The sequence below is a fragment of the Bubalus bubalis genome, chromosome 14, assembly GCF_019923935.1.
Source record: "Bubalus bubalis isolate 160015118507 breed Murrah chromosome 14, NDDB_SH_1, whole genome shotgun sequence".
NCBI lineage: Eukaryota > Metazoa > Chordata > Mammalia > Artiodactyla > Bovidae > Bubalus > Bubalus bubalis.
The window spans coordinates 43,247,399-43,263,121 of NC_059170.1; the positions used below are offsets into that span (position 1 = coordinate 43,247,399).

Consider the following 15,723-nt stretch of genomic DNA (forward strand, 5'->3'; position numbering starts at 1 on the left):
ACTGCCACTTGCCATGCTCAAATCCAATGAAACAGGGCACTAGGATACATTTTATTAAAAATGAATTAAATAAGTAGACTTTTGCTGCTAGTGAAAATGGGTGAGCATCTGGAGAAGATTCAAAGAAGACGAAGTTGGGAGTCACTCTCTCCAGTAAGTATTGAGATCACTTTGTGATTTTAGGATCACTTTTATGTCATTATTTTTTGAGCACGGAGATTTGGAAGCTTCTGAGAGAGGTGTTTTGGTTTCCTTTGTTTTTGCTTTAGAATGTTGGAATGAAATGCCTTTTATTTCAGTTTCTAAATTTCCATGTAACCTCTTTCAGTAGTTGCTTAGGTGATTTCTAATAAAAGTTTAATCACAAATATTACCTAAGTTTAAGTTGTGCAAACTGTTTTGCGGTAGTAAATGGTTCCATTCCCATTTCACACACACTAATTAAAGCCTGTTACCTCTGGTCCTCGTGCCATACATGCGGTATCAGATAACTAGCAATGCAGATGTTCACCTCACCCTGAGTGGAGAAGAAATGCGCCGAGAATGGGCCGCTTGCTAGTTAATTAGTTTTGGCGCTCGCGGGCCGAAGGCTAGCGGATCTGCTCCAGGCAGCCGCGGAGCTGGACGAGCCGGATGCAGGCCACGCCCGGGACCGCGCCGCCTGCTAACCCGGCTTCCAGGTTACGTCGGAGAACGACTGCATTCTGATTTCCAAGCCAAGCGAAATTCACTTACCCTGAGGCTTGGAAGTGAAAAAAACAGCAGCCTCGGAGAAGACCCTTTCCGCTGCCTCCTTCCAGGGCCGATGATCGCATCCGTGCGGGGAGCCAAGACGACGCTGGCCGGCGGCGAAGCTGCGGCGGGGACCCAAGGAACCCAGGTGATGATGCCGCCGACGCGCGCCCCCCTGAGCTGCCTGCCCGGCTGTGGCTCGGGGTCAGCCTGCAGGTCACCTCCCCACCTGCTTCCCCGATGCCGCGCGGCCGATGGACGGATGGCCGTGTGCTGCCCTCGACCTTACCCTGAAGACAGACGCTCACCACCGGCTCTCAGCGCCGCGATAAAGTCGGGCTGTCCCCAGGTTCTTATATGCTTAAAAACCTTCAACATGAGACCTTGAAAACCTTGTCCCTATTCAAGCGTAGTAAGGTGGAGTAAACTACACAAAATCGACCCGTTGGCTTTATTTACTCCGGAATGTGGAGAGGGCTAGTTACAGTTGTAAACGCGCCATTGAAAGTTCTAAAAAGCCTTTGTTGAAATAACGGGGACTTTTTCTGGAAGATTCAAACGTGGGGACAAGTTGTAAAGAGATGTCAGAGTAAGGAGAGAGAAGGAAGCAAGGGCTCACCACCTGCTATAGGAAAGCTAGGGGCTTAACTTTCCCATCAGGCTTTTGCTTAGATGTCTTTAAAACACTTAAAAACATTTTCAAACTTAATATGTTTTCATTAGTTATGTGCAGTGGTGCAAAAAACCAAGTCAAAATTACTTTAGATACGCTCATGAAAACTTAAAAAACTAGACCAAAATTAAAGATCTGAGAAATCTAGGTCCTGTAGAAGCGTGGCTATAGGGTACTTATGAAGCTGTATATCCTAAGACATGAACATGGGCTCCTTCTGAATATGCAATACTTGATTCAGGTGTTATATTTTTAATATTCAGCAGATAAACAGCATTATTCCTTCATTCTATTGTGATGGTAATATATAATGGTTAATTCCCAGCAGAGACTCTTTATCTCAACAATAAAGAACTCTGCTCTTATTCACCCATCATCAGCAATGAACTCAATAGCTTCAAAATACCTTCCTATCCAAGGTTAAGGTGGGATTTTTCCTGAATAGATTTAAGATTAACAAGTTGCCTTTGTTGAATATTAAAGCAAAAATGTCAAAAGTCAGAAAGACAGAAACCTGATTTTACAATCTGAGGCTAGAATGGAAAAGGGGATAAATCTTCATACATGTGTCTAAATTTGTTGTGGAAAGCGAAAAACACATATGGAAGAGCTTGTGTGTGACCTGCAAGCATACACTTAAGGAATGAGTGTACTTACTAGCAAGGAAAAAATGAGTACAAATTTAGAATCTATTGTGAAATAATGCAAAAATATACCAAGGAGCATAGGCAATTTAGCTAGGAATTAAACTTTTCAGGTTTTCTTTTTTAAATCCTTTATTTATTCATCTCTGGCTGTGCTGGATCTTCATTGCTGCGCTCTGGGTTTCTCCAGTTTTGGTGTGCGGGTTTTCCTTGTTGTTGAGCACAGGCTCTAGGGCAAGTGGCCTTCAGTAGTTGCAGTGCTGGGGCGTAGTTGCCCCATGGCATGTGGAATCTTCTTGGACTGGGAATTGCATTGGCTGGCAGATTCTTAATCACTGGACCTCTAAGGAAGTCCAAAACTTTTCAAGTTTTCTTCTTTCTTTCTGCTCTTCCGTTGTGGTTTTTTTTTTTTTTTTCAACTAAAGTATAACTGACCTACAACACTGCATTAGTTCCAGGGGCATAGACTGATTCCAGATTTCTATACATTACTAAATGATCACCACAATAAATCTAGTTACCATCTGTTACCATACAAAAATAATATTATTATATTCTCCATGCTGTAAATTTCATCCTATGACTCATTTATTTTGTAACTAGAAGTTTGTTTATACCACAGTCTTCCTCACCTCTCTCTCATCACCACCCCCTGAACTTTTCTCAAACTTTGAGAATTCTCCAAGATTTAAAACAAATCTTTAAAACTGCAGCACAAATATGCATGAAATCTGTAAAATGTAGATAATCTCATGAAGATTTTATAATTTGCCAAATTAGTAGTGGAAAGGCATACGTGAGTCAGATGGGTTGTCTTTCTGACCATATCCTCTTAAAATCTACTTCATTGATTTTCTTTTGACATCTAATTGTAGAAAATTCTGATATATTGATAAAAAAAGAAAAAAAAAACAACCATACACTTGCCAAGATTTTCAAAGTTTAAATACTGTAAAAGAAAAACAACAAAAGAGACCAGAGTTCTAAGTTTTGCATTGTTTTTTACTAAAGTCCAGAAATTTCCATATGACAAGTACATCAATGAAATGTTCCCAAAGAAATACTGAACAATATACACTCTAGTTAGCTGAGGGTTCCAGCTCAAGAGTTCATACTTAATTCTTGTGCATTAAAAATCAGCATGGATCTTAGATGATCTAGAATACACTGTGTTTTGAAATCCACAGCTGGTTTGATTTTTAACCATAATGAAAAACCAGTATTCCTATTCCATCAAATGTGTTTTACAAGCAATAATAAATTCAGATCCACTGTATTATGCAACACACATCTTTGGAAAGCAACATAAAACAGTGAGATCGGATCAGTAGAAATATACAGTTAAAAGAAATACACAAAGTACTGTAGTTTTATTAAAAACTACTACTTGAGAAAGAAATCTTTCCACAAATAGCATAAAACTGTAGAATGATGAAAGGATCTGGGAAAGCTTTACAAAAGCCTAATTCCAACTGTATCTTCCTGAGGGTGGTGGCAAAGGGTATTTCCTTCCTTCTCTGGGATATCCCTGAAGGAAAAAAAAAAAAAAAGGAAGTTTACTTTGTGGATTAACACTCCTGCAAAGAAATTAATCTTACTTCTCAATGGAAAAACACACTAAAAAGAAAGGGACTATTTCTTATAGGTATATCACATGGATGGTCTCCATAAACACGTGTATTTGGTTTTCAGCCTTTTCCAAAGCTGCACGCGAGTAGAAATTAGCATAAATGCTATCACTGACAACTAACCAAATCAGCCTTAACAAGAACCTAAGAAATTCCTTAAAATGTACACAAATGAAGGACAGTTAAGTGTCTTGTGTAAAACACTTGTCAGTCTCACCCACCACCAGCCCCCATGGTATTTCAGGCCACATTGTGGGAAGGTGCCCATGTCATCCTCAGACATATTAGACTAGGAAAGCCATTTTGCTTAACCAAGGCAGGAGCTTGCTGCCTCAGCTGAAGCCTTTAGGCGTTTTTGTTTGTTTAGCTATAAATAATAGTAGACCACATTAGGTTATTACATAATCAATTACAGGGAACTTTCATAACATTTCCTAGTATGCTTCCAAACACCATTTAGGTACAACCTAAAGATAAATGTGATGTGTCTGCCATCACAACTCCTCGTTTCTAGGGAGGATTCTAAAATGGACCCTTTTCCCCATACTGGCTCAGAGCACTTTACTAGTTCTCCACTAAAAATATACTGAAAGTATAGTTTTACTGGTTTTAACAGTGAGCTTCTACAATTTAACAGTGCTTCAAAATTCTAATTGAAAAAGAAATCTTTGCAGAAAAAAGGCTGAAAAAGAAATGTATTTCCAAAAGGTCCTAAATGATTTAGATCTCCTGAGTGAATAACAATTATACCTCCTGAACAGCAGAAAGCTCCTCTAAAGGGAGGGTCTCCCCTAAAGAAGGCAGGAGAGCCACTGAACTGGGGTCAGAAGTTAACAGGCACCCCCAGCTCTGCTGCTGAACAGCAGATCTGAGGTTTCAACTCCTGACTTGGAAAATGAGGGGACTGGACTCAAATTTCTCCAGAGCAACTTGTAGTTGCAGGTACACCTTCCTTTCACCTTGACTCGAGCAGCATAAAGTCTCAATCTAAAGAACCTGCTGATATCATCTGTAGAGATTCTGGGCAGACAGTATGTCAAGTAATATTATACATCTAAAGAACTGTTAACAAAATTCTCTCCAAGGACAACTAAGATGATTATTTTCTTATAAAGTGAACTGAGACTTTTAAGAGTACACCAAAAAAAGTGTGAAGAAAAGATTTTTCTTAGCTGGCAAGAGATTCTTCTCAGTTGTCAGAAGAAAGGGACACATGGCAAGAACCTGAGTTAGAAAATTAATATTCGAGGCACTGCAAAAGGCTGAGGTAACACAAGGTAAGCAATTTAATAACCACTTCACATCACCAACTCCACGAATACTACACACTCTGAATCACTGCGTTCAGACCCTGCTCTCTGGCAAGCACTGGATTAAGGAGCATGTAAATACTGGCCAGGGTGTCAAATGGCTGAGGTACAGACTGAGGCAAACAGACCTCAGGCTTAAATGTCGCTACAAATGGATGTATTATAAAGAGAAGGAAATAAAGCTTCCTCTTACTGAATCTGTCTAGGAATTACTATACTCATTCAATGTATAGCTGGTTTAAATTTAGTTTAACAAAGTGGGAAATTAGGAGAGATTTCATTCCATGAAGACACAAACGATAAATCAAGACAGAAAACTCCTAAGGGGAATAAAGGTAACAGCTGAAAAGGTGAGAGATTACTTTCAGCTTCTATAAAATTACCATTCATTTTGAGAGATCTAGTTTCTAATAAAACAAAAAGCAACATTATAAAGAGAAACAATATGTTTTGGTGCTGGACCATATTTGTGCTAAATATTGTACTGCTGTGATTAAAGGGGCTTTTGGTCTGAAAATTCTTCAGCATCTTCAAAGTACAACCTATTTAGTGAGGCAGATACTCACCCCATAAACATTTTTAATGAGAGATCCAAGGGAAACTGAGCTACTCTTAACAGTACTTACACAGAGATATTTTAAAACAACCAACCAACCACTGAGTCCCAAGAGGTACGGTTAGGACAAAGTGAGCAGTAAGCTTTCCACCCCAAAGCCCACACCACATCCATCACCTGTCTCCCTCCACGATCGTCACGTCTGGGTGGATACCCGCCTGGCCCAGCCAGCATCTGGTACTGGTTTGGCTGGAAGGCTGCATTTTGGGTTTGGAGCATCCGGTTCCATGGTAGCAGAGGTTCGGCCCCAACACCTCTGTGGAAAAGCATCACATTTACATTAAAGGTCAAAAATCTCGCAGGTATCATTTCCAAATTTGGGACAATCCAATGTGCCTGGATTTGTCGTATGGGATATATAGGATCAGAGTGGCCTCTAGGTCCCTCACAGCGAGTGTAGTGTAACATATTTCATGAAATATCAGCATTTGTTTAAAACTCAGTTGAATCAGAAAGATCTGACTTAAAAAAAAAAAAATTGTTCATCTTCAATTGTAAAGTTTCCTTTTTAGTCACTAAAGTTTTGGACCCAAGATCACCAAGCTGGCTACATTTTAAGATGCTATCCAAAGAGTAAACATGCACGAGACAAGAGGATGAAGCTTTATTTTTAAAAATGTCCAGGCTCGTTCTTCGAGTCCATTCTTTCTAGTTAATTGCATGCTGCAAATGAATTCTTACTGCTGAGTATTTTGAATCTAGGGTAGGGGGCTTGGCTGTTTTTTCCCATCCATTATTCTGCTCAATATGTCAGAAGGTCTGATCAGGAGGAAACCTTTTCAAGTTCTATTGATGCAGCTTTCAATTGACCACGGTGACCTAGCAACATGAGCACTAATTGGCATGGACTGACTGGCATTTGGTGTACAGTTTACATGGGAACACAGATTCAAAAGCTATTATAACCCAGTTTGCTGGCCCGGATTACTGGTCAAAAGAAATGTTTTAATTGTTTTCAAGTGCCTATTTTAACTCTGCAGATACAAAACAACAGGTATGAAGTATTAAATCATAACAATTTAAAGCTGTCACATAAACAGTGTAGCAAAGATTTACCCTCTAAAGGCAATCACCCTGTATGACATAGCTTTCTTGAGGTATTTTCCTCAACTTCCATTTTATTCAACAGTCACTACCAAGAATAAACAGTAGCAAAATTCCCTAGTGTACTTCAGCAGTAGAAGCTTTGGGGGCTGTTACAGACATTGGGAGGAATTATAAGAAAACCTGAAATTTGCTAAAGCACTGAGTAGCTGGTATTAGCTATGACCACATCAGCATATGAATCTCACTGCCTAGGTCTTAGTGGGGAAAGCCCAAAGCTGGGCTCACCGGGTAATGCATTCTTCTCACAGCTATTCAAGCCTGAATCCATCCTCTCCACCCCCACTCTCCTTCCTTCACTTGGAGCTTGCTCTTTAAAAAAACAAACAAAACCAGCAAAGATAACTATTTTTGTGTGATGTCTCCAAGAAGTGCTCTCTAAAGAATCCTAGAAAGGCCAGTGCTATTCTTCAGTTAGTGGTGGGACCAGAACTCTAATAATATAATAATATAATCTGCTGTGAGTCGAAATAAACTGAAAAATCTGTACCTCAGAAAGAATATGCATATATTCGGGGCTTTTACTTACTTTTGAATTCACTAATACAAATATATTTCAGCGAGAATGGCTCAACTGTCAAGCAGGAACGGCTCTGTATGCAGAGAAGACACAGTCTCTTCCAGTCTCTGCAGGACTGAGCAGTTAAGGTTCGTGCTGTGACCAAGGAGGCTCGTGAAAATCGGGCCATTAATGCAAAACCCGCTTGTTTCACGTACAGCTCACACACTGTTTATGAGCTGTGACCATGTTTTCTCCACGGTTTTACAACAGTAAAACTCAGTCAACTGAGTTTCAGGAAAATCAGCTGGCATGGCTAAAATACATTATAAATGCACTTCTCCATTATTTTATGACCTAAAGACAGGAACAAGGCCACAGTGTAGGAGCACAAAGTTCTCCTTTTGGTTTAAAACGATTACCTGAAATGGGTTTTGACAAAAATATTTATAAAAATAATAATCAAACAGTTACAAAAATAATTAATTAAATGGAAAGAGCCATGTAAGAGGGACTTGTATGAACTACCCTCTTCTGCTTGGTAGTGGCAGAAAGGCCTTTATTTTACCTAAGTTTATCCTATTTCTATACTAATTATATCAGTTTGCAAATACTTTTACAAACTGAAATCTGCCCTGGAAAATACATTCTAAATCTGAGATGGAAGTGCTGAGGCTGCCACATATTTTTTTTAATGAGTAGCTATTGATTGAAGCAACTTATTTGAGGCATTCCTCACCATGGATGGCAAAAATATTCATAAGTTTCTGAATTACTATTTTGGAAAGTAGCTGGCAGTATGACATAACTATATACTACTCATTGGAATATTTTAAATTTATAAATACACACACACACACACACACATATATGTATATGACAAATCAGCTTTTAAAAATCTACGACTGAGCTTAGTACCTATTAAGTTAAAAAACTAAATGGCCACTTTGGATAAGATATGGCCAGAAAAGAGACTCCCCCACTGGCAAGGACACAGACAACAGGGCAGCACCCAGGGGAGGAGGAGGCACGAGCTGGACCTCGATCACCATCATGATGACGGCTAGGTTGTCCTTTTGAGGGGAGGCAAAGGTGGGAGCGGGGTGTTCCTGTTGTAATTTAAGTGAAATGAACATATGAATTATAAATACTATCTCAAGGTAGGAATTAATTCAAGAAACAGTGTAGTTTATGTTTAAAAAAAAAAGTACACTTAAAAAGTTTTCTTCTCTAAGAGGGTTCTCAACCAAACACTTAACAGTGCGGTGGAAAAGTACTGAACTAATGATCAGTGAAACCTGGTTCTAGCAAGAATTCTACTTACCAGTTGTGACATCTCAGCAAAGTCAAAGTGAGTTTGTCTTTTCTCCTCTATGTCATGTAAGGTCAGAAAGGTTAGACTGACACAGGCTACAGAAATGAGTGATGTATCTGCTGAAAGGCTGGCTAATGGAGAAGTTTAGGAGGCTAAATTCAAACTTTGTTTTCTTTAAGAATAAACAGTGTGTTTCTTAAATGACCACGCTCTAAGACATAAGAAAGAATTCTATTAAGCTCACACGTAACTTCTGCCTTATGGCACGGTTTTAGTTTCTGACTGAAAGTAAACCAAAACTCCAACAGAACACACCTCAAATCTGCTGGGTTCACAGAGTCAATCAGGAAGATACCAACTTGACTAGGGCACAGATCATAGATCAAAGAAAAACCCACGGATGTCAGGACATAAGTGACGATCTTAGGGGGGCTTAATGGGGAGAGGGAAGGAAAGCTGCAGGACTGAAGAAAGGGTGCCTCAGAAGGGGAAGGACTTCTCTGAAGTCCCTGTGGCTTCACGGGACAGGATGCTCAGAGCCAGTTTTCTGATGAGTTTTGCTCGGGTGAAAAGTTTCTTGGTAAAGAACGGTATGGAAGAGAGACCTCAGATAAGCTACTGAACTGTGGGCTTCAGTTTCCTCATCTGTAAAAGTAACAACATCTACTTCAAAGGGGTGACAGGAGGAAAAAATGAATTCATGTTTCTTTGGTGATTATTAATATCGGTGAGTATTTAATAACATGGGAAAAAGCAAGCAACAAAGTGGGGAAACCAAATCTTAAACATCAAACGTGACAAACGTTCTGCAGAAGACGGTCATCTAAGGTAAGATCAGTGTGAATGTGATAATATGTATTAAGAAAAATTCACCCCTCACTCATTTAGTGTGACGATGGTGCCACTCTGAGGGTGCTGAAGTGGCACATACCATGTGCCCTGAGCACTCACACTGAAAGCAGAACATAAACACAGGCAAGAGCAGCTGTTCTAAATTAAAATGCAGCTTGCACTAAGTAGCTGATACTATTAATAAACAATCGAATAACATAATTTCTTTTCTCTTCTTGAAGAAAATAATGAAATGAGGTTTTGGAGTCTCTAAAAAAGGAACTTTCTTAAAGGGGGTAGAGGTTATAACCCTGTTCAAATAACAACACTTCATTCATTTCAGATGTGAACACATCAGACTGCTAAAACGGCAGAGGAGAGGCGAACAAAACAGATCAGGACTGGGAAGGCAAAGAAGGAAGCCGTGCTAGGAGGAGGCTTAAACTCGTCTCAGCATCTACCGATGCGGACAAGACCAGCATGAGACGACAGACTTTAAAGCTATCCTTAAAAATTATTCTTCAGATGTTAATATAATTATTCATAACACGCCTGGCTGCCTTGTCGTGCAGAGACCACCTGACTTAGGCGAGCACAACTTATCAATGAAAGAACACATGTCAAACATCCCTTGTTATTAAACCATGTCACATTCTTCCTCGTCCGTGGTACTTATTAGACTGCAGATCCCATAATCCTCTTCTGAGTCCCTTCTGCGTTTAATTCAGTTCAGTCTTAAGTAGTTGAAGAAACTGTTTTCAGTGGCAACTAATAACTACTGACCTACAGTGACACTGCACTACAATAAGCTTGTCAACCCTGAAAAAGTTGGACCACAGAAGCTGATTAGGACTTCAAGAGGTCTGCAGCAAGAATCAATGGTTGGTCTGTACTGACACTGTGTTGCCGGCAAAGAAATGATAAAAGTGGAACCCCATTAGTTATGCCTCATTAAGCTGCACAACTCTTCTAAAAAGAAATTTGTTTAGCCTGACCAAAACCTAATACAATTTTAAGCTCTCTGTGTTGCATTTTTCAGGGCATCTCAAATGCATCAATAAAGTAAAGGCTAGGAATCAAAAAAAGCAGGAAACTATATAAATACGAATCTTTTGCTTCAATATGTTAACCATGTATTTTCCTAAAGAACAGGCCCAAAAGAAATTCTTTAGAGGGGAGAAAGTACATTTCATACTATAGAGAAAGCCCAAACCTCAAATGCTGGTGTGAAAAATTACTGAAAACTCATGTCTGCATTACCTGTCGAATCTTTGCTGCTGGAAAAGGGGAGGGGGACCTCGCCAGGAGTCCTGGGGCCTCACATCTGGAAGATAAACAGGAAAGGATTAAACAGCAGATTTTTTTTTTTGGAAAAGTAATTATTATTCAGCTACCCAAATATATTATAATTAACAATTCTTGGGAAAAATTGAGACTGAATATACTAACTAGCATAATTATACACCATGGAAAGTGAAAAGATATGAAATCAACAAAGTCAACAAATTTGTCTGTAAAATTATTTCTCCTTTGATAAGAAAACATAGCTTTTAGTTTTAGAAGCCTTTCTCATTAAACTCACGTTTCTCTCTCCCTTGCTATGTGTGTACGTGTGTATGCAAAGACAAATGTATGTATTTTACATTCATATTTTAAATGCTGTGCAAAACGATGGAATTTTGGCTTTATCCATAAACAAAAACTGAACAAATAGTAACTTTAATAGAAAGCCTAAAATCTGCCCGTTAAACATGTCAACTGGAAAGCACCCTGACTTTCTGAGTGGTGCCAACAGGACGCAGACAGCACAGTCTCTCCAAAACAGGCCAGAGGATGTGCTTACAAGGGATCGCCTACTTTCCTGCTGTTTTCTGACAGTCAAACCTCTTCCCCTAACATGCAGCGAAGCCGGGAATACTGAACGAATGACAAGCAACAGGTAAGTGGCTGCTGGCCCTCTGTGTAAATGGGCTGCAGGGCACCCCCAGCGCAGCCCACAGTTGGTATCAACTGTCCGCCGCTCTGGCCCCCACTCTCGGCCACCTCGGCCACCTTCTGGCAGGGTCTGAGTGTGACCAGCTGTTCCAGGAGTTGTCTAATGAGGTCTCTGTGTGAGGACAGTAAGGCCTCCAGACTCCCAAGGCCCAAGGACAACAAGGCTTACCATAATGTATTCAAGCTCACATTTTAATGGAAACACAAACTAGAAACATGCTTTTTAAAATTACTTTCTTAAAGGAAAGAAGAAATGAAAGCTTATCTCTGGTTAGCAACCAAAAAGATGCAATCTGGGTTTACTTGAGGAGAAAAAGAAAGACAAGTAGAACGGTGTTTTAAAACCTCCTGCCAAGGAGAATCAGGAACAAGTAAAGGCACCTGGCTGCTCACAAGGGTTCCAGCAGGAAGCACCTGGCTGTTTCAGCTCTGGAAGCAACATGGCCAAGGTGCTGGCCCAAAGAAAGCCTCCGAGGTGGACAAACCAGCCTAGGGGAGCCACCCAGTCCCGGGCCAATGGCGCGTGCATGAGTGAGGCCTTCATCTCCATCACTCCTAAGCAGAATGCCATTCCAAACTGAAAGAGGGATGGCATTTCCAGTCAATCTGAATTATGCCTCCCTGTCATCTCTTTAAAACCAAACTGTTGTTTAGTTGCTCAGTTGTGTCCGACTCTTTGTGACCCTATGGACTGTAGCCCACCAGCTCCTCTGTCCATGGGATTCTCCAGGTAAGAACACTGGAGTGGGTTGCCATTTCCTTCTCCAGGGGATCGTCCCAACCCAGGGATTGAACCTGCATCTCCTGCACTGGCAGCAGGATTCTTTACCAATGAGCCACCGGGAAGCCCTAAAAACCAAATTAGTAGCAGCCAAACCGAGAACAATGCTGATGACCTTTCTCTGTGGTCATTAGATATTCAGACCTGAATGGAAACTCAGGAAGTTCATCACCACACAATTCACAGGAAGCAGGGCCAGGAACCCTAGTCCGGCCCGGGCCGGAGTAATGTCTGAATCACTATGCACCATCTGGAAATCTAAATCAGAGGAGGTAAAACCAGAACTTCTTACAAGACAGCAATCATTTCACCTGTGTGGTTTATTTCTATAGAGAAATCTAAAATACACATACCCCAAAACACTATGATTTTCAATGAATTACGAAAAAGGAATCTACCAACAGTAAAACCAACACTTGGGCCACTTTTTCTAATCATTACTTTGTTAAACTTGTAGTCCATAACTATTCAGATACTGTACCAAACTTAAGTTTGTGAAAACTGGTAAAATGTTCCCAGAAGCATTACAGTTTAGTGTCTTATTTAAACAAAGTTAGCTAATATAAGAAACATCACCATGGAACAACTAAGCCCAAGGGCCACAACTATAAGCCTGTGCTTGAGAGCCTGGGAACCACAACTACTGAAGCTCACCTGTGCTCTGCAGCAAGAGAAGCCACCGCAGTGAGAAGCCCACACAGCAAGGAAGAATCAGTACAGCCAAAAAATGAATTAATAATTTAAAAAAAGATCAAAAGAAATACAGTCAATTTCATTCGGACCCCTGTCTAACTCTGTACTTTACACGTTCCAAAATCACTGCGGTCAGCCCAGAACCAGGCCTCCTTTTTAACAGACTTAATTCTGCGATTTGGGCTGCATGGTGTCTCTTTACATACAGTGTCACGGCAGAGTATGCACTCTCCACGGGACTGCCCCCTAATACGAGGAAAATTGAATGAAGATAATAAAAAAAATACATTCACATTAAGAAAAGCCTTCAGAAATGTTTATCCTAAGGTTTTATGAAAAGTAAAGGTAGGGAAAAAAAGCAGGTGTATTTCCTCCCAGGAACACGGTAAGTAGAGGGAAAGCCTTCAACATTCTAGAATATGCACTACGTCTGAATATGCCACATTGTTAGACTAAGCACACCAATATTTCTAAGGAGAACTGGAATGTAAAGTTCACTGTGCACAAATGTTTTCTTCGGAGAGGCACAGCCCTTCTCAGTAGTCTAACTGTATCCCTATAAGTGCCCAGGAAAGCAGCCGAAGTTCCTACCCCACCAACTCTGGTATGCCAGGTGTTTTCCTCTGTTTCTCGTTCACTATTTCTTACCACCAAGACAATCTTCTTTCCAAACTCAGCACATGCAAAAACTATCGTTTTTTGTTAAAAACCTAAGCAAATTTTATACGACTTTTAAAAATTCCATCACACGACTCTTAAAATACCTCTTGCTCTCAATCAAAGAAGAAAACTAAAGAGGACTGACAAACTTCAAGGCTACCTTTAAACAAATCTCTTCATGTGGTTCTGAACAATATATATGGCCTGTAAGTGTTCATAAAACAGAAATACTTCCTGGCTGAGAAGTAATGAAGTAGAACGCAAAACAAACTTATTATCATTCATTTGTATGGCTCTAACAGAATATCCATTAGAGAGGGGGGAAAAAAAATTATGAGATACTGAACTGCACTTCAGAAAGGTAGAAGCACAAGAGAGAAAAAAATGAGAGCTAATTTTTTCCCATGATCTTTAAAAACACATCTGTTTTCTAGAGCTCTACGGCCACAGAAACCAAGACTTTACCAACAGTTCCTCAACTGACAATTTACCTAATCAGCGTGGCAATCACAGAAAAGATTTCACGTTTACTGATTGCCACTAATCAAAAATCACTTTTCAAATGCAGATAATTGACAAGTTTACGGACTGAAATGAAGAGAAGTAACATGCCATGTTCTCCAGGCTGCAGAAGCGAATGCTTTATTCATGCCGAGCACTCAGGGCTGCACTTGACTCCAACAGTCCCCGGACAATCACCCATCAGCCAAAAACTGACACATCAAAGACAAATCAAAGACCGACAGAGAGACGCCTGCAGCAGACACTTGACAGAAACTGGCTCTGTGACCAGTGGCTCTCCTTGATGGAACTCAGCACCACATGAAGAAACAGCTGTGATACTACAAATATTTTAAAAGACTGACTAACCAGTTTAGATCTCAATTTTACTAAAACTATTTCTACTGAAAACTCGAAGTTCAAAATTCTATAGAGAGGAATGCTATATAGAAGATCATTTATCACTTAATACTTTCATAGCACACACCATGTGCCAGGTACTGGTTCAAGTACTTAATAACTTAAACTCATTCACCATGGAATTTTGTGAGATGGGTGTTCTCTGTACCATTTCAGAAATGAAGAAACGCTGAGTACTGATCAAAGCCTGCCTGAGGTCACAGGCTGTCGAGGGGTGGAGGGGAAGCTGGGACCACGCCCACCACACCATGCCACGTCAGGGTCCACATGCACTTGCGCTGTTGGCTAAGGTGAGTCTCACGTTATTTTATGTCAGAAGCAGCAGGAGAGCTGCCTCCTCAACCAGGGACTCAGAAGTTCAGGATCTCCAGGAGGCAAGACTGGGGATCTGCACACTACTTTCAGTATTTTCAGTTTAGAATACACACATCTAATTAAAATAGGAGGGGAAACAAGCACACTTCACACGTGCACTCTGGGAGTGAGTGTCTTGACAACACAGACTCATGGGGAGAAAATAAGAAAAGATCTTATCACTGCTCCTCTTAAAAGGGTATCACCACCCTAAAACACTTGGTATTCAAAAAAGATATGAAAGTGTAAATGTAAAGGATCAGATACAAATCAGACAGGAAATATAGAGAGAGATACGGATGGATGGACGGATGGATGGATGGACGGACAGACTGGTTGGCATACACGGCAGGGACTAGGTCTGTCTGCATAAATAGAAACTGAGAGGTCACAAGTGGCCATGAGATAAATATGCCATAAAGATCTTAATGACAGTAAACTTAAAAAACAAAAGAAAGAAGGAAAGCCAAATCTTATGTTGAGCTGTGTGTGAAGAGTACTGGTGAGAACGTCACAGGACATGGGATCTCCTTTCCTGACCGCTGCAGCATTTGTCTGTGCTTACTGTACAAGTGTGGCCACAGATGAGTGCAGACTTTGGCCTCTCTCCCTAACCAGAACCACCACCAAGCCTTCCCACAACCGAGCTGTGGTTCTAGAAATGAGATGTAACTGTGCACTTTTCTCCTTTAAAAAGCTTCAAAAAGCTCTTGCAAAAAAAGAAACTCACACAAACCACTGAATTCTTCGAAGGATTAAGACATGACAACAATCTCACAGTAACCCTTACTAGAGAAATAAAAATGTAGGAAAGACTTTTTAACTTGTTTTTTGAGCCCAGAATGTATGAAGCTGTGAACTTGTCTCTCAAATCATAGACATGAATCAATATCCCACAAAATGCTAACACACACACACACACACACACACACACGGATAAATCAACATTAGGCTCATTCCAGTAATG

The 15,723-nt window shown here is 40.4% G+C and overlaps 1 protein-coding gene across 4 annotated transcripts in view; it reads right to left on the bottom strand.

Annotated features, from left to right (window-relative positions):
- Positions 1-3,030: 3,030 nt before the first annotated feature.
- Positions 3,031-15,723, bottom strand: part of XRN2 (5'-3' exoribonuclease 2) — a 62,811-nt gene continuing 50,118 nt past the window's right edge. For all 4 annotated transcript variants that reach the window (XM_025264142.3, XM_006062814.4, XM_006062815.4 and 1 more), the window contains 3 exons: positions 10,613-10,676; positions 5,721-5,859; positions 3,031-3,577 (listed from right to left, as the gene is read on the bottom strand). In XM_025264142.3, the coding sequence (XP_025119927.1) occupies positions 3,512-3,577; positions 5,721-5,859; positions 10,613-10,676 (269 nt within the window). In that variant the 3' untranslated portion in view covers positions 3,031-3,511. The remainder of the gene's footprint in view (positions 3,578-5,720; positions 5,860-10,612; positions 10,677-15,723) is intronic.